Here is a 25,076-nt window from a genome sequence, read left to right as displayed (position 1 = left end):
ACAGCAGCGGTTGCCTGCAGGGTGCAGGCATGCAGTCCCAGGCTGCAGGCAGCGTGGGAATGCCACCGTGATCTGGCCCTCCACACTTGCCCAAGAAGCAACAAAGAGGAGCTGGAATAACCAGGACGCTATCAGTGGCATAAGTTGGTGTCAAGATAATAAAAAGCTAGCTTAAATCTTCCTAGTTACCTTAAGCTAATGAAAAAAACAAACCCAACCCTTGCTTAAATCAAAGTAATGCTATGGTTTCTATAATGAGTGATTGTTTAAACGGGTTTAGTCAGAATAGTACAATCTTTCAGTGTAAAGAAAATCTGAGCTGCTGCTTACACACAGAAGTCCTGCAAGATGCTTGAGGTGGGTGGATCACCTTTACTTGTGCCTGCAACCAGCCTCCACTGAGGCTTAAGTCAATAACGTATGTAATTAAACTTATATTTTAATAGTTAACCTGAATTGGAAATCCCTTGTAAACTGCCTTCTGTAACTCTTTTACAACATGAAAGTTAATAATGGGTGCACTCATGCACTGATATTACTCTGAATACCTTCCCTGTAGTTGCTGTGTGTGTGTAAATGTGTGCACAAGAACACAGCATCACAGAGGAGACAAAAAAGAGCCCAAAAGAGACCAAAAAAAAGGTCAGCTCCTGAACTGCCTATGCTCAGTACTGCCCTTATTCATAAGGTTCCAGTCTCCAATCAAGACCAGACTCTATCATGTACGTCCAGGGTTATACATGCTTCTGGTTTGCTGTATTGTACCAACAGATACATTATCCACAGAAGCGCAGATGTAACCTCCTACTCCTGCAGCACTGCACTCCCTCCTGCTTAAGGAAATGAGCAATTCTCACACTCCGCCACCAGTATCTTCTGCTGGAACAAGGGGGACCTGGAAGCTCTGTGCACCTGAGCAGTGCACCTTTGAAACAAGCTACAGCCACCCTCACACTGCGAGAAAAGGCAAATCTCTGAGTTACAGGATTATAGCATTTCTTCAAGGCACAACCCCAATTCATTAGCCAGCTCCTCAACTGGTATGAATTGGCGTAAATTGCTGTGGCAGTGTTATTTAACCCGAGTCCCAGTGCTAAGATACATTGTGCCGGCACCTTTCCATAAAAACATATGCCATGGGTAACTCTTGGTCTGAAGACTACAGCTAGAAGAAGACATTTGGAAAGACCAGCAGCGGGGCAGAAAGAAGCCTGGGAGGAGGCTTCCCACAGGTCAGTGGGTGGGCAGGGAAGAGAGAAGCACGGCTAGAGCAGGCTGGCTGTAGGAGGGGAAATCAGGATCGGAAAACTGCAGAGACCAGTTGTTTTTTTTTTTTTGGGGGGGGGGCCTTTAGAATTAAGACAAAATCTCAGGTGGCTCCAGCAATGTATTGTACTTATCTATCCCACAGTGGCCACAGATTGCCAAAGAAAACTACCTACAACGAAGGCAGCACTCACAGCAACAAAAATCAACCCAGCAGCCCAAGAAACTTGGCCTCTTTGGACAGACTACTCATTCTAGATTTGCCTGATCTTCTAGAGGAGTCAGCGGCTCCAGGTCTTGCTATTTGGCCACCTGAAATGTAGGGAATTACAGCTTCAGCACCCACAGCGCAGACCTTCCCCACCGTCGGCTTTAGCACGAAGGGATCTGGAAGGTGTCCCCCCCAGGGGGAAGGAAATCCCCAGGGTACAAAGTTGGATGCTTGCTGACGGCACTCCCAATGAGCCTAACAGCGTGAGTGCCAAGACTGAGTGGGTGGGTTTTATTATTCTGATTTTTGCATAATAGAAAGCCACTGCCTAAGTAGCTCAATGCCAACAAAACATACATTTCCCTTGAGTCACTAGTTGTCCACCCAGATACCACTGCCTTTGGTGGGTGGGATGCTGGCTCCCCCCAGCACTGAAGTACCACCCCTGTTCTTTCACTGATGTTTTTAAGAAGCCAAGAAGGGAAAACTATTGTGATTAAAACACTGGTTTCTGCCAGGTCAGAATCAGTTTGTCCACAGAGTTGAGGAGCAACTGCAAAGTTGGGCTGGCAAGTCTCTGTCTGAATCCTGACATCCTGTGTGCTTCGACCATCGCCACAGCCCTCCCAGCTCGGCATTTCCAGGCAAAGTAGTGGCCCACATTTTCATTCGTGCACAGCACGCAGGTAATTTTCATTCTCTAAAGCAGTCGCTACCTTCACATGCAAACAGTATGGGTGAAAATATCACGGCGTTTTTTATTTAGTGTTTGCAAATGCTCCAGGTGAAGTCCATGAGCGAAAACAATGCTGTGTGAATAGTCGCACCCTGCGAGTACCGGGTAGTTAAAGGCAACATTTTCATTTTCAAAAGTGACTAAGTGACTTAGGGCTCATTTCCTCTGGACAGTTACGGGAATAGCTAATTAACAATAATTAACCTGATATACTTGCATCAAAACCTCCTTGAAAACACTCTCGCTCCAGAATAAAACCTCATTTTCCTGAATTAGCTTAATCTAATGGGGAAGAGCCCATTTTCAGCACAGCTTCACTCCAGCTGCAACTCCACAGGCTATCCATGAGGCTTTGACCCTTTCAAAATAAGCTTGCAGCTGCTAGTCCACTTACGTTTCTGAAATTTCTACCCGAAGTAAAGCAATCTGCAAAGAGGGATAGGCTGCAATAACACACTGGATCATACAAGTGAAAATAAGCTGGTCTGCGAAACTCCGTCTTCAAAGAGTTTTAGAGACATTAGTTCACTAACTTCACCAACTATAAGCACTACTCTTACATATGAAGAAGTTGAGACAGACAGGTGAAGGGACTTCCCTGACGTGTTACCAAGAGTTAATATCTCTACGGAGTGGAGGACTAAGGAGATTTTGGCTTCCAATTATACCTGCATTCAAGCAAGTATAAATATGTCTGGAGGGCTAGGGGAGCAGCAATCCTCCACCACCACCACTTTCTATTACTGTAGCCAAGGCTGGCACGCACTTCATGGTGCAGTGGTGGCTTGACCAGCTGGGAAGTCCCCTTCATCCCCTCATATCTCCTTCCCACCCCATAGCTCGGCTTTGTCTGGCCCCCATGCACGCACATGGCCAAATGCTCCAAAGAGGGCTCCAAATAAAGGGTCAGGAAAAAGAAGGTGATCCTCAGACAGGCAGAAATATGTCAAAATATTTCTAAACGAACACTAAATATTGGAAAAAAGAAAAATTCCGAGTAGAAGTAGTAGATAAATATGCTGGTCTGGAATGTTTTCTCCACTAGAAAAGCCTCCCTGTGATCTGAAAAAACATTAATTTTTAATCAGATGATGAAATATGGTTCCCACGACTGTAAAAATTACTTCACAGCAAGTTATTGTGCTTATTACAAACCTATAAAAATTAGCCCAAACCATAAAACTCTTTCTGATTCCATATGTCTCCTTGGATCTTCTGCCGATCTCACTAACGTCACAGGCATCTCATCTGTGTTTTCTTCGCCTTTTCTTTGCTATCTCCTACTCCTTCACATTTCTGTGAATTTTCCCCATTTTCTTACACCAAAGAGGATCTAAGTGCCTTTGACTAGAGGCTTTCCCACAGCACAACTCAAACAGTATCAGCTCCTGATTAGGCAGTCTGTGCTAGCTCAGTCAGAATGAAAACCTCGCGATGAATTTTATTTGCCCTGAGAGGGGCCCCCCTGGCTTGCAAGCTCAAGATTAAAAACCCTGGGATTCTCAGTCCAATTGGTTTAGTCAGCATTCAGCCCTCATTTTTTGCCTGAAGCAGAAAAGGAGGGGAGAAAAGGAATTGAAGACAATGCTAGTGAAAAAATCTAAGCTATTTTAATCCAATGCAAATTCTGTGAGCTGTAACGAAACTGTATTGTTCCACTATGTTGCTGCTGGTTGCTAGTTAACGTGCACTGCCGGTGTGCTGCTGTACAGATCTTTTGGGGTTCACGGGAAAGCAAGCTCAGAAAAATCTGTGATATAAAGTCTAATTTGCATAGTAGCAGACAGCAGCTCGGCACCGATTTCCCTTTGATCTAACAGTGTCAAGAAGTTTTACAGCGTTTTAGTTTGGAGGTGAAGGAAAGTTATTGGGGAGGAAGAGACCTTCCTTGCTCGCACTGAGAGCTACGTGCCCCTGCACACTGAACCCTGCGATGAAGCTCCTGCAGTTTGCCCTCCCTCGGTGCCAGAGAGCAGCAGGCATCCTCTGATATAAACAGTCTGAGGGCTGAGACCGGTCTGAACAGAGCAGAGGTGGCAGAGGGGATGTCGCCGGGCAGCCAGACTGCAGCCACACACAAGCCGGCTGCTGAAGGGGAGCCACATATCCTCCTCAGAAAAAACCCGCGGTGAGAGAGCTGCTACCTTGCAGAAGACCCCACCAGCAAAACTCCGTCTCGGCAGCATTTCAGCACAGTCCCCAGCGGGGCCAAGGCAGCATCCTTGCTCCACCTCAAAGGGCTGACTTTCAGCACGGGATCAGCAGTGTCGTGTGGGGCAGAGCGTGCCGTGGGGTTGTACTTTACCTCCCCCACATCAGTTTTGATGAACTTGGTTCAAAGCCTCTTTCAAAAGCAGATACACACATGCCACACCCAGGCACAGCTGCTAACATTAGGCAAGAAACCAGCAGACATTTAAATATAGAACAGCCAGGCTTGGTGAGAGGGAAGAGCTCTGCTGGTGCACCTCGACTTCCTTGATCAGCAAGCTCTTATGCTCGATATTGCACAGAATGAAAGAGCACAGGCAATCCTTTCATTTGGAAGAACAAATATTCCCATAAACCAAAGTATGGTATGCTAGTCCTCTGTTGGGGTGTTTTAATTTTGCAGGGGAAAAATAAAAAACCTTCCACAGCCCAAGATTTTCAAAACCCACCCGAGATTTCTGGTGAGTCAAAGTTGAGACGCTCAGTTTGCCACATTGATGGTACGGTCTCTCCAGGAGAGCTGAACATCGACTCCCTCAAGACCAGACCCTGTCACACATGCCAAGATGGGCACGCACTGATGACAGGCAGCAGCTACAGTGGATAACTTCTTAATACAACTAATCTAACATCATTTAAGCCCTTGCTTTCCTGAGGATAAGCTCCAGAGAGGATAACAAGTCTTTTTGCGCCTCAAAGAAGAATTACCCTCACTCTCTCTTCTGCTTAGGAAAAAGCCTTGCAGTATTAAATAAGAAAGAAAGGGTCTTCCCTTTGCCCATGCAGTGCAACTGGCTTGTAATCTGCATTATGTGCCATAGCTTTAGGCAGCTGTTAGCGCAGGCACGCGATGCCCGCTTCACTTGCCACCGCAGGTAGCACCAGCCTGCCACCACACGACAGCAGCTCTGCCAGTGCTCCCAAGGTGTTTTGGAGGCACATGCCACCAAATGGCAGGGACGGCCCAGCGATCCCTGCACAGGGAAAAGGCAACCCATGGCAGGAAAGCACAGTTAGGCCTGAGTTCACACAAAGCAGCGACAGGATGACTGGTGGACACCTATTCCAGGAAGAGGCGATGGGACGGTTGTCTAATCGTTTGGATGAAAAGCACAGAAGTCTAGCTTGCTGATAGGCAACCACTTCTGGCCAGAGCTATACCTGTCCTGTCCGAATTAAAAACAACAAACTCTTGTTCCGGCTCACTTAGAAAAACTGTCTGGTTTGAATATTAGCAGCCCCTAAGCCTGGAGCTCTCCCCTCCCAGCAAGCCTGGTGCCTGATCTGCTCCCCATTCGCATCTGCCTCCACGGCTCCTTCCCCTCAAGCAAGACCTGGAAATGCTTATCCCTGCCAATAAAAGCCGTCAGCACACCATCACAAAAAGGCTTTGGGGACCGTATTCTGTCACCCTGGTTCATACCAAGGAGTATCTTACTCCCTGTGGCTTCCCATGGAGCTACTGGCCAAGTGAAACCCCAACTGGCACAAGCCAAGGTAGCCCAATCTAGCCTTTAATCACCACCACCAGCCAGACCTTAGGGACAACTCCAGGTCATATAAGTAGCATGGTATTTGAGCAGAAACTCGGTCTCTTTTGTGACCGGTACAGTTTCAGTGCTTGGTGCGCTGCTGGCATTAAACAACTAATTCATAATGCAGGCATGAAACCACAAATCGAGTGGTGAGAGGGACAGAAGATGTGATATTTTATATTTTTTTTTTCTCAGAACTCAAATACCTTTAGCAAATGTGTCTATAGTTCACTGGTATTTTTATTCCTACAGCTGTACTGCCATACAATTATAAAACATTACAAATGATGCTTTCCAAGCAGTGACCCAGGAGATGACATTTCGTTTTCAAAAAGGATGTAATATAATTCCTAATGACTTAGACTCATCTTTAAGGGTGTCACCAAAATGGTCATTAAGATGCTTTCTGAATATCTGTGCTAAGTGACACATTCTCAACAAAATGTTTGCATGGCGTTTTTTTTGTCAAACAGTAATAAAATTCAGATGTATAAACACAATAAAGAAACAATCAGGGCTTATTTCTCCCTGTCCAAAGTGTGTGTGCTTGCATGCGCGCATACATACACACAGAGAGATATTTGTATTAATGTGAGTAAATTGAGTAGACTTTGTCATATCTGCATCAACAACCAGCAATATATATAGTTATGTAGACAAAAATAATGTATTTTAATAGTTGTGTATATGTAATTTTTTTTTTTAACTAAAATAAACCAAATCAACCTCAAATGAGAATATCTAGATAAACACAAAGACATATTTGTAGCTGGACCCTTTGAAGTAAGTCCTTGTCCGTCACAAGGAAGAGCAGGCTGAGCCATCTGCAGGAAAGGCTCTTTGCTATCAGCCTTCAGAGAAAGGTTAACAGCAACGGGAAAAAAGCCGCTCCCGTCTTTTACTTGAACGCGAACTCCAGTACGCGTAGCACACCAATGCAGAAACCCGACATACTGTAATCTTGCCGAGCTGGGAGCAAGGCAGCCCTTCCTGCAAGCTGACGGAGCAGCTATCCGCACGTTAATCACGGCCGCGGGAGCGCGGAGAGGCTGCAGGGGAGTCGGCACATCGTGCGAGACCTTACCTGTTCCAGGTAGCGTTGGAGCAGGCCCGTCGCTGCTGGGTCCCCCGCTCATCCAAGGCTGCCTGCTCTCTCTTGCCCAGATCACTGAGGCTGGGCGAACTCATGAACTTCAACCTGCGAAGAGTCCTCATGGTCAAATGTGTGTTTGCGCGTGGCAGCTACAGATACACCATCCTGTTTACACACACACACACGCAGCTGGAGCAGCAGCAGCGGCAGCAGCAGCAATGCGAGCAGTTCCCTCCGTTTGCTGTTCAAAAAAGAAACTTAAAAAAAAAAGAAGAGAGAACCAGTCTCTACGGAGCACACCTCTGCCAGCAAGAAAACAAACCTTTAATCAGATCAACTCTGACGTCATCAACTGTGGTTAATAATTTCTCCAGTCCTTTCAAAAAATAAAAGTCGAACTTCTGGCTGCTGCTGCAGCACTTTGAAGGGGCCCCTTGCAATCAGCAACTGCCCTGAGAACGATGGCTTCCCCTCCCCCTGTCCCCGGGCACCGCGACCCGGGAATCTCGCTCAGCACTGCATCGGCGTGCTCCACCTGTCGTGGGAACTGCTTGGCTCCTCCAGTGGCTTGGGGGGCTCTGCTAGCATTTCTCAACCTCTCCCTCTCTATCTCTGCACTCATAAATGGAAATGAAACTGGAGGGCAACGGACAGAGAAAAAAAACCCCAAGCAACCAATACTGACGCACTGAGACTTTATTGGAAAGTTTCATAACTGCCTGTGCCCTGCCACGTTACGACACTGCACACACGCGCTCTCGCTCCCTCGCTCATACATATACATACACTCCTGCACTCCCTCTCTCCCGTACACACACAGCACAGCCTCACAGCTCGCCTGGGAGGCTGCTTCGGCTGAAAGTGTCATGTAAGCCACAAGACGGAAAGTGTTCACAAGCAACACAACTGCAGAATGGAAAGTGCTAGTTTGGGTTTTAGCATTTTGAGGAATTTTTGGTGGTGCACAGAAGAGCCAGACACTTTGTCTTTCTCTGCCTTTTTTTTTTTTTAATCGAGATAACAGCTGCACAACTTGGAGCATACTTAGTTTCTACAAAAGCCCCAGGTGTCTTATCTTCAAAGGAAAAATCTTTCTCTCTCTCATTGCAGCACTGGAGCTGAAGGATATGCTGCTACAAGACTCCAGCCTGTGCTTAGCTTGCTGTCACTCACTCGCAGTTCTGTTTTAAATTCAGGAGTGCCTGGCTCATCTGCTAGGAAGTAATGTAACAAAACAGCGATTAGCTTTCTCAGAAGAGAAATTGTTTGCCATAGACTGAGCCAGAGCTAAGAACTGCTCTTCTGTTGCTACGGCACTGGTCTGCAAATAGTCTGGTAAAAGCCACGAGGGCTCCTTGCAGAGTAACCTTCCACTCACTGGAAAGGGGGCTGCACTACAGATGAACTTACCCTTTCTTTCTTTCCCTGCTTTCTACTTACTCTTTTTATCTGTGATAATCTATTGTCTAGATTTGGGCTATAATTGGATTTGCTTGTGTCCAAATAATATGGCAAAGCTTACACTACAGGAAAACTGAATTTCTCACAGTGAGATCTGCCCTATGTGCATCATTTACTCACATATTTTAGTAAAACCTGATTCCTCTCACTGCTCACCCAAACTCAACTAAGCTTATTGCATCTAAATATTTACTTCCAGAATTTGTATTTGGTATTACCTCCGTGGGAAGCAGTTGGAGAACTATCTAGGGAAATAAATCCATTTTTACCCAGTGCTACTTCTAGCAGCAGTAGTTTTATCCAGCTGCTTGGATTAGTGTTATATTGATTGTCCACACCAAAACCCTCAAGTATGCAAACGAGCATCACAGTAGATGGCATACAACATTTCACTTTGGAAGGGACCTGCAGCTCCACATCTAACCTATGTACAAAGACATTGCTATCCCCAGTCTCTTCCAGATGTTTAAATCCTTCAAACAAACAAACAACAATCCACTATGTACACAGCAGCAAAAGGAAAACAAACACAACAGTATATGGCTGTATTCTAAGGAATGAGATGGCTTCTACAGCATACAAATCAGTGACCAAAAATAGATGCAGCAGAACACTGCTTTGTTCAAATCGGATGAAGGGCACTCCATTTCTGTGGATAACGCAGCCTGGGAGAGCAGGGGGGCACAACTCGGTCTGAGCTTCTGCTGAGGGCTCGGATAAATGTGCGTCTACCCTGTTAAGTGAAACAACTAGTTAGACAAACCTGTGGCAATATAATTCCATCTAATTTCATTTTCCACCTAGCTCAGTTGCTTTTCTCCTTCTCACTTGCTGTGAATTTGATAGGCCTTGCAAAATGTTATTATACTGGATTAAACCCTTGGAATTTTTAACTTTCTGATCCCTCGGCAGCACCAGGGACTTTATAAACTGTACCCTGATGATGCCAGTATGTCAGAAGCTACATAATAACATTTCATCTTCGTTTTTTCCTAAAATCCTCAACTTGCTAATTGACTGAACCCAAGGAGCTGCTGTGTCAACCTTGGATATGCCAGACAACGCTGCAAAAAGCAGTACTTTGCTTCCTCATAAAATGCTGAATCCCAAGACAACAAAAAAAAAGGACCTCTCTCCGTCTGTATGTTGAAATATTATACCCACAGAAGTCAGAGTATTTTTATGCCACCCCATCAATCTCAGTAATCAGTACTAGATTCAGAGTCGACACATGCACAAAACACATGGGAGAGGCAGCATTCCAGTTTCCTGAAAAATTTCGGATTGAGGGAACAGAGGACAGGCTTTCTCTACATTTCTTCCTCCTTCCTACGATTCCACCTGATGAAATGTTGATTTATGATAAAATAAATCATTTTCAGCAAGGGTTACCTCCACCTATAATTACAGAGTAATACTTCACATTTACATTGTGCTGTGCGTCCACAGACATCCTTGACTTCACGGCATTCATTAATTCAGCCCTGAGCAGCTCTTGGGTATGAAGGTAAAAGACACGATCCGCACTTCAGCGTTAAGAGTGAAGAAGAGAAAGGTGATGTGACTTGCCCAGGCCACCCCGTGAGCAGGTGGCAGAGATGTCAAGAGATCCCAGGACCTCCACCTCCCATTCCAGCACGCTACTGAGGGGATGCTGCAGAGACTAGGTAGCCAGGGACTCCCTGGGCCCGGGCAGCCGGAGGGCAATGCAGAAGATGCAGCTCCTTGCCAGGGCTTGCACTGCGGCCGTTCCTCTGTAGCCACTTGTGAAGAGAGTTGTCGCAATACAGCACTGCTTCAAGATCGAGAGGCGAAGCGGCAGAGATTGCTCGCTATTGGTCATGGAGAGGGATAAGAGCACTGACCGGACTAATTGGGAGGGAGGGGAGGACAGGGGATTGGCGGGGGCCCTCCCGTAGGCTCAATAACGAGCACTACAAGCTTCTTAAATAGAACAACTGCACTCAGCACATTTACAGAGCCGAGACTGTAAAGTACTGTTACGTTAATTCATTTAATCCCAGCATGCCGTACACGATGCTAATACCACTATTTCACTCACAAGAAACCTGCAGCTCAAAGGTTAAGTGATTTAATCAAAGCCACACAACCACCTCAGTGTGGAAGGCACATCCAGTCCTAGCTCCTGCTCCCTCCCTTCCCCTCCAACATTTCTCCTCATAAAAACAGGCCTGTCTCTACTAGAAACTGTTCTTTCATCTGTGGGGCCCACATCCTGCGGGTGACTGCATGGCAAGTCCCGGAGCCTCCACGGTGCCAGAGACATAGGGGAATTCTGCTCACCTGGACTTGCTTGCTATTTTGAGGCCTAAAACAACATACAGGTACATGAATATAGGCTGACAGCCCAAGAGGTTTTATGCTGTTATTACAAGACAACGTTAGCATGCAGATCCAGAACCCCGTAGCAAACACGGCTTTTAAAATAATCACCAAGGGTAACTCTGTAGTTACCTACTGGTATGCCTGTAAAGCCTGCAACGTTCTCGCTGGGAGCTGTGGTTTAAAGATTGCATTGCTGCCCCTAGAAAATGTTAAAAAAATTCCAGGCAGACCTCCCTAAGCATACACTTGGTTTCCAAATAATGAGATTTGCTAAAAAACAAACAAACACACCCCCCCCATTTTATTTACATAATGCTATACTAATTTTTACAGTACAATTGTGTTGTCTTCTTACAAGTTTCTTTTTGACCATGATGAGAGGGGAAAGGATGCAAATAGTAATGCTGATGAACGGGAACATTAAGAAATTCACAATATATGAAATTCATAATAAAGCTGCCAATGCTGTGACTGCTACGGGTCAGCGTGTCTTCGGCTACACCGTTCTGCTACTGCAATGACAGGTTAACACTGCAGCAATATTGGTGCCAGTGGGAGGATATAATCAGCAAGAGAATTTGCTATCTCAGCTTTATTCACCAGAGCTTTGCCATGTAAAAAACAACTCAATAAATATAAATTTTAACGGAAAAAAAAAAAAAAAAAAGCCCGCTACTTCACTTTATCTCCCCTCCTCTTTTGGAGAAGAGAGCAGAAATCCCTATGGAAATGCTGAATGGTGTATGGTCTGCAAGCAAAGAACAAAGAGGTAAAGTGTATCTATGGCGGAAAGGAGTTAAAAACCTCCCTAGACAAATGCACTTTAGTTTTTCATAAACCACACCACAAAACTTAGGGCATGCCTCAACACATGCCAAAGCTCAGGAATTAGTCTTCTGAAAAACCACACTTCTTAAAGGCACAGCACGTCCTGCTGCGCCAGCAGAGGAGGGGCAAGGCGGGAGGGAAGAGAGAGATGTATCAGGAAAAAAAATAAAAGGAGTGGAGGGGGAAATGAAGTTGCAAACCTTATGACTCATCAATTCCTTTGCTACAATATCCACATAAAGCTCTTTTATTGTCAGAAAACAAAGAATAAAGAGAATAAAGAAAGTATGAAATCAAATGGGCACTATTTGCAGCCTTCCCCCTCCATCCCACTGACTCTCTGCAACCTCTGGAGATAAAGGCACTTTCAAGGACAGTTTCTGCCTGTCATTTATTGAGCCTCGTCACAGGACAGCCTTGGTTTTGCTAGTCCTTTGCTTTATTTCTGCCCTCATCACAGCCAAGCTCTGATTTATAGGAGGGGACCTGGGCTTACTGGGCCATCTCCTCAACCTCTGAAACACCTCCTGTGTATTCCTGTACTTCTTCATCCCGTGACCAATAGTGCCCACATAACCACAGTTGCCCCCTTTAGACAGAGCTGGGGTTTCTGCTCCTTCAACTGTATGTAGGACTCACACATGGGGTTTCTTTGTCTTTTATGCTGTGAAAAAGAAGAAATGCTCAAGACTTAGGAAGTATCTCGTTCCTAAGCAAGGAGAAGGTGACACCTAAGAAAAGTCCTTTGACTACCGCTAGAAGGGGATGCTCTGCCCCTCTCGCCATTTTTGCAGTAACACCTGCAAGCGCAGTCTGTCCTACGTAGCTTCAGAGCCAACCCGCAGGCAGCCACAGCTGCTGCAGTTCCACTGCCTGCCCTGTAGATACACTGGCTTGCACCAAACATGGACACCTGTAATCATTGCAACTTGCAGAGGATCAGGGCTAATTTCTTGGACCTTCCCAGTTTTGTTCGGTGTGAGGCAGAGCAGCATGAATGTGCCTAGGAGACTTTCTCAGCAGAAAGAGACCTGCTTCTGAGCAAACAACCATCCGGACTGCAGCAACCATCCGTGTCTAGTTTCTTTTCACAGTTTTCTGCTGGATGACATTTCTTATCTGTTCACTGGCTGTTTGAGCCTCTCAGTCTCCCCACCCTGCTCCCTTCCTGCTTTTCCATCACCCTTTGCTCTTCTGCTCCCTCCTCGTTTTTTGTCTTTCTTGGTTAGCTAATTCTTCCTCAGGCAAAATTTTTAAATATAAAGGAAAGGGAAAGGAAAAAGAAAAAGGAGACCAAAAAGCTGGTACTAACACAGTGTTTGCAAACCACTCTTCAGCTGGCTCTAAGGGAATCGAGTCTTTGTCTTGCCTGTTTAGACTGTGAGCTCTTTAGCTCTTTTTTACCCTTTCACTTGGTGTTTGTACTCCAGCTAGCAAAACAGGGCCCTGAGCTCAGCATAGGGCCCCAGCCTAATCTAACACAGGTCATGAATCTAGCAATACCTGTAAGGAAACCTTTGCTCAGAGCGTCCATGCAATCCCATCCCCTTTGCCAGCAGCAGTTTTTGGTTTAGAGAGCATAACAATATAAGCAGTTCTTAAAATACAGTAGACAGCTAAATCTTTTAACCTTGTCCTTCAGGAGATAGGAAATAGGAGAGAATTAGGATAGGAATAGGCCTGTTACACCCCCAGCCAAAATATCAAGCTTTCCATCAAATGGCAATTCCCCTAGCTCACAGTATCATTCCTCATTCTCTTTATAGGTTCTGGGAATTAAAGACAGCATAGTGATCTGAATGAGCATGACGGTTATGTTGCAGGAGGTGAAGATCAGTGCTCTGGATTACAGGACCTGAGGCATTACCACCTGTCCTATTCACATCACCTCCAGGGAAGAAGGTGGGTTTCCGAGCATCAGACATGCCCGTTCCAGGTTTTGCTGTTGCCCACTCACCAAATTCACAACCCATTGCAACCAGTGTATACTCCAAGGCAAGTCCACAACTTTGCTGTTAAATGGAAGTCAAACCTATAACTGTGATTTAGAAAGTAAGGTCTCAGAGTTCTGATCAATAAGCAAATCAAACGTTTAAAATACTTTGTGCTCTTATTACAAGATCATGAGATAGTGGAAAATTAATCTTATAAAGTAACTGAGCTCATAACGCATATGACTTTTTTTCCTCCCCGAGCTCTATGTGAATTCTTTCCTAAATTGCCTATCTTGCATAATTTTAATTAGATCCCAGAACACCATGACCTTGATGCAGCAGCAACAGTATCTCAGTACTGTCTTCTACAGTTATATATGGTACAGCGCCTTCCAAATCTGCGAACCCTGGGAGATCAGAATTGTGTGCTGTGCAGTGCTATTTTTCTTATATCCAAACATTTCTGATTCAAGGTCTTCCAAGAAGGCTCTGATTGCCTTGGAAGGTCACCAAGATAAAGAACCCACTTCAGTAACTAGCTGAGTTTCTAATAAACTGCACTGGTGGCCAGCTGTTAGTTAGAGGTGATATCCTGGCTTTACTCTCAAAGCCAGGATAACACTTCTGTGATATTCTCTCTCTATGAGAATGGGAGCATGGCTGGAAACATGAACCATACCTTGAGATTACTGCCACCTCCTGTGCATAAGTCAGGGAGGTCACTTCAGTACTGCGCAATGCAAGAGACACCTCTGCAAATTTGGGGGATCTTTGACTCTGGTGGTACTATGCCGCTGTTACTCAAATGGTACTATAGCTCTCTGGAACAAATCTTGTAGTCCTGTAAAAGTCACAAAAGCCTGGCCTTCAATACAAATGGATTCTTCCAGAAAATTTATTATTCTCCCTTTGCATCACAAGGATATTTTTCTGAATAGAAACAGAAATATTTTTCTGAATAGAAAAATATTCAGATATTTTCTGAATAATTTTTCTGAATTATCTTTAGATAATCCAAAATTGCAACATCTAGCTATGTAATTGGACTCTGTAGCGTTCAGCACGGTGGAGCATTCATTAGGAACTTAAAAATGGGGACCTTTTGCCATCTTTTCATACACACATGCTGAGACAGTCCCTGCAGACTGAGATACCAGGCAGTGGAAACAACAAGGGTAAAAAAGGCCTTCATCACACAAATTATTTTACAATTGTACCTTTAAATCTTCATTTCACCAGGTCAGCAGGTCCAGCACTATGATCTCCCAGTATGTATCACATCAGCGTTTTCTCAGGATGCTCTGGGAAATAACTTATCTCAAAGGGCAGACTGCTGGAATTTTTTAGGCAAGGTTTGGAAAAACTCCTTTCACTCTCACTCCAGCTCATTAGCCAGGCTCAGTCTTCAATTAGACATCAACACGACATTGCCATTTGAGTTACCACCTGGAAGGAATGCCTCGTTGTCGAGGAGGTAAGGCAAATCCCATTACATTTCCTTCCAGAAAACATTTTTTTCCCCCACAAGGTAGCAACAACTAGATAACTAGTCAAGCTACTCCTCCCTCCCTAAAGTCAGCATAAACACAAGCCTCCTCAAGCTACTGAAGGATGCAGTGGAAGAACACAGGTGTCATTCAGGTTTGTGTGTCTTCAGCAGCTTTGTGGTATCTTTCCTGTCTCTCTTTCCTGATGAGTCCTGCTGCTCCAGCTTTCTTGTTCACCAGGCTTCCTTTAGTCATTTCAAATGATCTGTTATCCAAACTCAGGCTGTATCAACTTTTCGTTGCAAAATAGTTCAAATTTTCTAAATGTATGGAAAACTAAAATTTTTTTTTTTTTCTTCTTCCCCCCTCAGAAAACTGCTGGGACCATAAAGGTTTTAGGCTTCATGGCATCTGGAGCTGTGAGCCATCCAGGGTCTTTCAGGCTTGCTACTCTAGGGCCAGCAGTTTGAAAGCCCATGTAGACTGAGCTCCCCCACTGTGAAGCAGAAAGGTTGAAGGACTTATCTCGAGCAAGGCTCCCAGATGCTCTGCTGGACTGCTGTGATTCTGGTACTGAAAGCCCTGGGCCATGTTTCTAGGATGCACAGCTCCTTCACACAGAAGGCCAGGTAGGCCCAGGCTTGCAGCCAGCACTTGCTTGAATCACTTCCTGCAGAGCACACTTCATTTTGGGAACATCACTGGAAAATCTCTCATGAGCAGGCAAGCCTGGACTGCGGTCAGCTCCATGCTCAAAGCTCTGTCTCCAGTCCTTTTAAGATACTTTGGTCTTTATAAATAGGTTGGTACCAAACTTCACCAACTTGACATTTTCACGGTAAGACACAGTGATCACTGAAGGGAGGATCACAGAAGGACGGACAAAGCTCGGCCTCATGGAGAAACTGCAGCCTTCGCTCACCCTGACTCTTAAAACCTCAGAAACCCATTTGTGTCAGGCTGCCTTTTTTTTTTTTTTTTTTTTAATTTCAAGCCCATCTGAGCCACATGCCAGGTTTCAACCTGATGATACCTGAAGAGACAAAGACCTGAGGTGCTGAGGACGCAAGGGCGGGCAGCCAGGCCGGCCCTGTGTGTCCCCCTCAGCGGTGCAGGGGCTGCTGCGGTGGCACTGAGCACCCCCACCCACCGGGTGCGCGGGGAGAAAGCCCTGAAAACAGCCACATAAAACACACAAAAAAAAACCATTAAAAAGGCAGCATAACGTCTGTGAAGGCGTGCTCCAAGGCACGTTGCTTTTAACCAGATTTTAACTTTTTGACAGAGCCCCTCACGACTTGTTATGGCCTCCTTCGGACAGGATGCACGTTACCACTGCGCGACCTGAGGAGACGCTGCCAAGTAAGCGGTTTTATTACTGCTCGCCAGAGGCGATCGATCGCCCCCCGCGGGCCCTGCCCCGCTCGCCCCGACACCGGCGGCAGGGCAGGGCGGGGAATGCCGGCCGTCCTCGCGCCCCCTGCCGGCCGGGCGGCCGCGCCGGCCTCGGGGTAGGCGACACAAAATGGCAGCCAGGGCGGCCCGCCGAGGCCCTGCCGCCTAGGCCGGCGGCCCCGTGACTGAAACAGCTTAACCCCCGCAAACATTTATAAACGGACTGCTGTTCCGTCACGTGTGGCTTCTTTATAAACGATGGCCCGTCTTTTGGTTTTCCAGATGGTATGAAAGGGGCAGCGGCAGCAAAGCAAACGTGACAGGCAGGGCCTGTCCCTGATGCCCTGCTCCCTCAAGGCAGCTCCCAGGAGCAGCGGCGTGTCACTCCCTGTTTAGAGGGGGACAAAAATCTGAGGCCAGCCTCTGAGGAGTCCCTGTACCCCTCCCTGGTGGGAGATGCTTCCCACGGGACACTCTCGTGTCCCAGGGCAAGCAAATAAAAACTCCTTGTCTCACGCTTTTGCTCTGTTCTCCACAGCCTGGCATTGAATAGGAGGCAAATCAGCATTACGTTTTTAAGTGCTGCTTTTCTCATTCCCGCTCTTTTGAGCCACAGCCACCACAAGCGGTGGTGGTGAGGTGGGTTGGTGTGGCAAGGCATACCGGCAGCTTCAAACCACCCAGGGCATCTGAGCATTTCCAGGCGGCTGCAGGGGCTCCCCCACCACACTCCTGGCGTGTACCTGGAAAGTGGCCATAGCACCGCGAGTCTTCCAGTTTTGCCGTTCATCTGCTTTTCACCAGGACACACATCCATAAAGCTTTCATCCCTGCTGTGATATTTTGGTGCTTGCAAATTGTAGGGCAGCGGTCAAAAGACAGAGGGAAGCAAACTTTTTTTTCCTTTTGCCCCCCCCCCCCCCAAGATTCAGAAAGGTCAGATTTGGAATTAATTTTGTCCTGTGTAATGTTTTGGCTTAGTTCGTATTTATTCCAAGTGAGTTCACCCATTTCTACTGCAGAAATAAAAGGTCATGAAACCAGTGAATTCTCTCTCTCCTAAAAGGGGTGAATCCCTTCTAGGAAGTGAATCACCAGTGAAGTGTACCAAAACAAAAGAAAATGCAAAAAAAAAAATTCTGTGGGACTGTAATCATAGCTGGGTGCAATTATAAAATGTGCAAGGACACTTTTGATGCCATTTGCTTGCATCACTTTTTAAGCCATGTGTTTAAGTTGATTGATGAACACAGAGGAAAAAAAGTAAACCAAAACTTTTTACCTTTTTGGTAAAAAAACAAACCAAAACAAAACAACCACTGTTTTCCTTTCTGCAATATTTGGCTATGCAGCAGTGGGAGCCAGCACAAAGATTTGGCCAGACTAGGAGAAGGGAGGAGGACAGGGAAGGGAGAATTGAATCACTTCATACATAAAATAAATCTAAAACAATCCTGGCCCTCAGCTAATACTCCGCATGTTAAAAAGGATATATGTGCGTGTCATGATGTTAGTTTTATTAGTCATCTGTTTTAGAGATTGGCTCCAACAGGAAGTTTTGGATCTAGATTTGAACACTCTGAGGAAGGAGAGTATCCAGAATTGAACTTTTGACTCAGACTGGCATAATGATAAATGGCTTTTTGAATCCAGGTTTTTGGTTCATTGACTCCATTTGGGTTTTCTTTGTTTGTTTAGTACAATAATTTAATGTGTCATATGAAACATAAATGCATCTAAACTTACTCTGCTGGAATAAAATAGAAAGTTTCAGTGTTTATTTACTGTAGTGTATTGCTTCCTACCTAATGCTTTCAACAGAAAATCTTCTTGGTTCAAATGTTTTGAAGCATTTTTTTTTAAAAAGGCAAAAGGCTTTCCAAATCTATTGTTGGTACCCAGTAAAGGCTGAATCCTTAATATTGTATAACTGTCTTTCCCTATGAGAGGGACTAAACTTTTGCAGCCAAAACCAAAGGCATCCAAAATTACTATATAATTTGTTGAGTTCTAGTTAAGAGGTTTAATGAAAATATGACCAGAACCCACTTGCATTTCATACTTTTCTTACACCTTTATCAAGAAATTCTATCTAGTCATCAATGTTGGGTGCTGAAACAGTTAGAAGTCCCATTTCAGTTCAAACGCAGAACACAAGTTCTAAATAAATTTTAAAAAAATCCATTTTTGAGCCCATGTTATGATTTTTTGTGCCAGGCAGATGAGTTTTTAAGGCCTTATTTTGGTAATCCTCATTATTTAACTTTTGGAAGATTATTCAGACCTCACGTGAGGTGACCTGTCCTCCTTTGCTCAGCTCTATGAAAGTTGTTTGGGTTGCATTTGTGTGGAGTTGGGGAAAAAAGAGGAATGAAAGAGGAATGAAAGATAGTATTTTATTCTTCCTTTACTTACAGCAGAATTCAATGTAATCAACATAAGACTTCAGCTGTTCTATGGAAGATATTGTTATTTTACATACAGTTAGGTAGATCTACAGCTAGAACATTTATGCTTTTATCTACACTTTACTAGTGTCTGTATTTAACTGAGAATGTAGATAAGTAACAGGAAGAAAACTGGGAATAACATTTGAAATAATTCCTTCCTTTTGATTAAATTCTCTGTGAGAGCTGTGAAAAGAGGGGAGACACTTGTGACTGCAGTGACAGCAGCGTAGTAACCTGGGAGGTCAGAACTGGAAGGTGCAATTAAGACACTCTTGTGATAAACTTCAGTCACTCGAACTTGGCCTTTCCATTTTTTACGATCATTTCAGCACTAGCTACTAGGAAATGGGGTAATGGACATTGGGAGTGGTATGTGTGAGATGTACAGGAAAAATCTGGGCCTTATTCTGTAGTTGCTGGAGAAAACGGAGCACAGCCAGGGTGCACTACTTCACATCCTATAAAGGATATTTAAAACTGGTCAAGTAGGTCATGCTCAGGACAGGCGGGTTCTCTCCACCAACTATAAAGAGAATGTAATGTGAGTAGTTCAGATATGGATATGGTATTCCAAACTGTAAATACCTAAAATTAGATGAATGTCACCCCCAGTCTCTTACTGCCTGGTTGATCATGATACAAATGCAAATAATCTGGCATCCAACTAATGAATGCTTCACTTCCTCAAGTACATGCTCTGACCCTAGATGAAGAGACCTTTGGGAGATGTCTTTGGTTTACAAGCTCAGTTGGTATTTCAAGTAGGGAGATACTAAGTTAGGAGTATTTCTAGGAGAGTCTACTGCTGACCAAAGGCATTGCGGGATTGAGAGAACAGGGCAAAGTTTGCAGCCTTCGTGGGACAGCCTCAACAGAAAAGCAAATAGGATTTGCTGGTTAAGAGCATCTTCTGGCAAGAGAATCAGCCAAGATTTTAGGGAAGAGTTGAGCTGAGAATAACACCCACTCCAACAGTGGACAAGGAGAATTAAGCAATAAATAAAGATACTGTTAGGTTCTCCTCTTTGTATTGGAGGAGGAGAAAAAAGGGAGCAAATAAAGAGTTACTACTTTGCCAGGAGCTTTTCATAATACTAATTACAAAAAGACTGAGTGCTTATCAGCGGTAACACAGCAAACATTGCTAACCTCCTTCATTATCTCAACACTCTTCTACTGACTTCTGTCTCCTTGTGAGCACAGCAAACATTACTTTGCTGTTTCTGATCAGGCTCCTGCCATGCCAAGGCTTCTGTATGTGCTGGATTTGAAACCTTTGACATTTCCATGGAATAATATGGGACTCACGGCATCCAGAAAGTAAAACCTATGTACAACTCTTTTAAAAGGCCATGGCCTGCAGATGTAAAGCAATGGGGGCCTGAAACCTTCAGTACGTGTTTTCTATCGTCCCTGTTACCGTAGACCAGACTCCTAAGACCTTTAAATTACATCATACAACAACGAAGAGCAAATAATAAGTGTAACTGTGAAAATATGCACACTGTTGGAAAATAAAATTTGAATACAATGCTGCACTTAAAACCATAAGCATCACTTAAAGCCTATCATATCGCCAGCAAGTGAGAAGTTACGGCTTTTGCTATGAAAAAAACCCAAGCGGTTATAAAATGCTGGGTTTGCAGCAGGCAGGCAGTGTTTTTTCACAAGGCATTGCAACTTCCAGTCAGCAAACACTCTGTCAGGGTGGTGGTAAGTTGCTCAAGGCATAATGTCTAATAATGCCTCCTCACATGGTGGGAACTCTGATCTGACTGTCCATCGTAGTAAGGTTACAGATTACATAGTAATGTATAAACAGTTTACGTTGGGATAGTTTGCAAATGCTCCACTGAAAACAGAAGGCATGCACATGTCTGTCTGTTTACTCTGAGGGGTAGGTATTTACAATACCAAGAATAAAAAGTTTAACAATGAACAAAACAAAGATGGAGTGTTCACAGTGAACTTCTCAAAATATTTCAGTGAAGCATTAGAGCAGCTTTTAGTTCTGCTGGCAATGGCTGAATCCTCTGAACAGCAGTATTTGCAGTTGCTGCTGACAGAACTCATGTTTGGTAACAGATTAGTTGGTAGACTGCTAACTTAGTTAACAGCAGATGTGGGTATTTGTTTTAGAGAAGGTTGTAAAGTTCAGGAGCAGAAATTTTCTGGGTGTGCTTGAAATAACATGGGCAGAGGTAGCAGGGATTTCCTGACTGAGTTATAGTCAGATTCTTCCCTCAACTTTTCCAGAGGAATCACTTACAAGGAGAAGAGTGATGCCCATACCCATACTCTTCATGACCTGGGGCTATCAAGTTCCCATTGTACAATGCATAGCTGTCTAATACCCCCTTCGCTGCTACTGGTGCTGCTAACTCACTTCTGAGGGAATCCAGACTAGCAGTAGGTAACAACAGCCTGGAAATCCTTGGGGAAAAAAGTGCAGCACAAGTGAAAATTATTTATCTCACTTTTAAACATCTGTGCCCAGTTTGAAGGCCAAGCTAAATTCTGCTGTAGGTCACAGCCTTGCACTGGATTATGGTGCAAGGCCCCAGTGGGAGCTGCAGATTATAAGGGACCATTTACACCTGCAGCTTGAGATGAGACCAAGTAACTGCTGTAGCAAAATCCAGCTACCACTGCAATGAAGTAGCATGGAATAGGCATTCCCATCATTTACCACTGGATACAAACTGGGGAGAAAGTATGCATTACCACCAACTAAATCAAAACAGAACTTTTCAAGAGCGAACCCTTTAGAAAAGACCTCTGATTAAAAAAAAAGTTGAAGCCATGGCAGAGGTTAGATTCTGCAGCTTAGTGATAAAGTAAATAATTCTTTAAGAGAAAATAAGTCTCTCAATATGTTCAGAAAGAAAATTCTTTTGGAGGAGGAAACTGTCAATTGTTTTCTGAGAAAATTTCTAAATTGCTTTGAAAAAAATAAGAGCTACTACATGCGATGATAATGTTAAAAGAAAAGCAGAACAACATCAAAGGCAGATTAAGCACATTTACTTTCCTTTCACATAAATGCACACACACCCCCATACACACTCTCCATTAATGACTAGCGTTTACTGAAAGCGATTTCAAGGAATCTGTAAAATTTCCTCCTTCCTAAAAACCTTGAATCGCAAATGTGGATCCAATTCTAGCAATGAATATTAAGGCACTCTAGAGGGCTGTGCCAAGCACCTCTGCAGAAATAGCTGCAGCTGTGTAAGACATTACTACCACTCAGCTGTTCGGTGCCGCTTCTTGCCACACCCACGTATACATCAATCATATATAGGTCATTTGAGAATTCCTCATTCGCTTCAGTGCACAGTCAGCCGGGGCAGCTTAATCTGTTTCTGCAACGGTTGTCTGACTATGATCTTGGTGAACAGTATCTGAACCCTCTCATTCAGCTCGAGGTCACTGTGGTAGATAACACCCGAGATTTTGCATCCCCCATTCTGGCTCTCTACTTCAGGGCTTTTTTTCCCCCAAGGACATAAAGTTATTTAGAGGCTCCTCTCAGAGAGCAGAAATTCAAGCAATTTTCTGTATTGCTTACTCACAACCCTGATTCAGCTGTAAATAGACTCACAGCTGAAAGTCCATGCATACCATTTTTTAAGCTGCACTAAAGCTAGAGGGATGTAGACTGACATAAGCTGATGTTAAAAATCCCAAAGTACTGCATTATTATTCAGATATTTTTCTATGGCAAAAAATACAGTCAGTTCTGTGGGAAATTTTCAGAGAGAGCTGTTAACCCTCGTGAGTCAAACAAAATGAACTCTCCAGGTGTCTGAAATCAGGAACATTTTCCAGTTGCAAATAGTGTTGCAGAAACACGTGCTTACCTGCTAAAGGGAGAAGAAAACAGGACTGAATAGCAAATAGGGAAGACTCTGCAGCAGGTTTCCAAGAGTCACATGGAAATTCTTGACAGGCGATACAATTTGGTTGAAAAAAGTCAGCCCCTTGCAAAAAAGGCAGCTCTGCAACAAAAGATGAACAAAAAGCAGTATTGCACATATTGCTATTCTAGGAATTGTTTCTCAAGAGTGCACTAATAAGCTCATACGTGACACACGCAGAAGTGAAACAAGTGCTGTTCCATCTCATCACTGACAGAAATAAACATTTCCTCTTGCACTTTTCCCTTTTCTGTTTTGTTTTCTTTGCAGGGAACAACTCATTGACACCAATGCTAGGAGCTACACCTATCACTAAAGAGGATAAGAGAGTTTCCATGAGCACACACAGTGCAAGTAGTTCTGTGTTCCAGCACTAAAGAGGTGACAGAAAAAGGTTTGAAATATGCTGCATGATCTGTGGTGATCACCTTTGGAGAGCAGCTGTCCTATAAGGCCCAGAAAAGTCTTAAATGCATCATTTAGAAATACTGAAAATTCTTTCTTTAGGGCTTCAAATGATGGTCGTAATATCACTCTCTGTCCTGAGCTGGTCTTGAAGTGCCTCTCCGAGATGACTATTAACACAATAAACAACCCCAGAGTGGGTATCTCGGTGCAGCACAGCATTTATCATTATGTGACTTCTAACCCCAATACAAACATCTTCACAATTCAAAGATTTTTTTTTTTTTTTTTTAAATCCCTGATCAATAAGTATAAAACACTATTAGGGAAAAAAAAAAAAAACATAAACACAGACACTCAGCGGTATTCACACACGTCTGCATCCACATTCTGAGTAGGGTTTTTCATGCCTTGCACTTGTATAGTCATTAGTACCAGCTCTAACACACTGCTAAATCTAACTAGGAATACACAGATCATCTTTTTGACTCAGTTTATCGGGGGTACAAACCACTCTTGCTTTTGTTTTGTGGCATTTCATACCCACTTTTTTATTATGTAAATAACTGCATGTGTTTAAAAACATGTATTTTCAGGTTAATCTTTCCTGCATTTGAGAAACTAAGTAATCCCCTTACACTCCCACCTTTTGTCTGCTCCATGGGTGTGAGCTTCATTCTGTTACCACTTACTTTAGTCAAAATCAAGAGGTGTTAGTTTAAATAACAGTGTTGTGCGAAGTCAGTGCATTTTGACTGCAATGCGTTAAGGAGCGCACACATAAGCAGCTCAGCAGACAGCCTGCAGAATGGCAGAAATTATCCGCAGCTTGTAGGCTACAGAGCCATGAACTGGTATTTTTAGTACCTGGGGGCAAGGTAGGGGAAGCAAGCTTTTCAGCGACACGCCTGCATCTGGGAGATGGCACGTGAACAAATTTGAAGTGAGGGATGTATAGCAAAAACACAAGATCATACACTGCATAGTACACTGGCCACGAACACGCTATACCAACAAAAACTCCTGTGGACACAGCTATATGTTGTACTAGTATACAAAAAACTGCTCTCGGCAAAGCAAGCTGTATCAGAGTAGAGCTTTCCTGATACAGCTGGGTTTATATTAAGAGCATCTGCCAAAACTGCTGGAGTGGTCAGGACATTGAGGTCTTCCAAAAGCTATGGCCAACAGATCTCAGCTGGAAGTGGATACTATCAAAAGTACGCATCTAAAATAATAGGCCTTGTCAGGAATTTTGGCTTTTTTCCCCTCCTCGCTTAAAAGGCAAATTGAAGAAGATTCTTAATCTTCTAATTTAAAGAATATGAGAAATCCCACTGATTTTAGACAGATATTATGGACAGAAAGAGTCATAATAGCTATTTGGTTCTCAAAAGATTAGATACTTACGTGTATGAAAATAGTGTTTTGCTTGGAGATCCTGCTTTGACATTTCTATGCTAGCAGATAAAAAAAAAATCCTCCATTTTGCCTATAACCTATGATAATTTGATTAGCCAGGATAATAAACCAACATCACAGTGCTATTCTTCAGGATTTGAGGGGGTTATTTCAGAATAAAACTCCACTGCCTTTTTCATTTAAATCGACCTAACTTTGATGATCAAAGCTCAGCTATTCTGTCAATGCATGCATGAAGTATAAATTATTATTTTTTTAAACTTGTGAATTACATTTGTCTTGCTTTCATCTAATATCCTGTATACCTTAAACTATTTATAGGTTCAGGGGAAAGGGAAAAAAGAGAATGCCTGAAAAAAAACAACCCATGATGCTG

The 25,076-nt window shown here is 44.0% G+C and overlaps 1 protein-coding gene across 12 annotated transcripts in view; it reads right to left on the bottom strand.

Annotated features, from left to right (window-relative positions):
- PRR5 (proline rich 5) overlaps window positions 1-25,076 on the bottom strand; it is a 93,389-nt gene that overhangs the window by 46,689 nt on the left and 21,624 nt on the right. For 3 of the 12 annotated variants that reach the window (XM_075507301.1, XM_075507311.1, XM_075507321.1), the window contains 2 exons: window positions 22,817-22,954; window positions 7,044-7,309 (listed from right to left, as the gene is read on the bottom strand). The exons of 4 other annotated variants lie outside the window; for them this stretch is intronic. In XM_075507301.1, coding sequence (XP_075363416.1) covers window positions 7,044-7,174 — 131 coding nt within the window. In that variant the 5' untranslated portion in view covers window positions 7,175-7,309; window positions 22,817-22,954. Of the gene's footprint in view, window positions 1-7,043; window positions 7,310-22,816; window positions 22,955-25,076 lie in introns of those variants that run through there. 5 more of the 12 variants (XM_075507338.1, XM_075507354.1, XM_075507345.1 and 2 more) reach the window with 3 other exon arrangements.

The sequence above is a fragment of the Mycteria americana genome, chromosome 1 (assembly GCF_035582795.1).
Source record: "Mycteria americana isolate JAX WOST 10 ecotype Jacksonville Zoo and Gardens chromosome 1, USCA_MyAme_1.0, whole genome shotgun sequence".
Classification (NCBI taxonomy): domain Eukaryota; kingdom Metazoa; phylum Chordata; class Aves; order Ciconiiformes; family Ciconiidae; genus Mycteria; species Mycteria americana.
The sequence above is the reverse complement of the archived record's forward strand: the minus strand, read 5'-3'. Positions and strand labels throughout refer to the sequence as shown.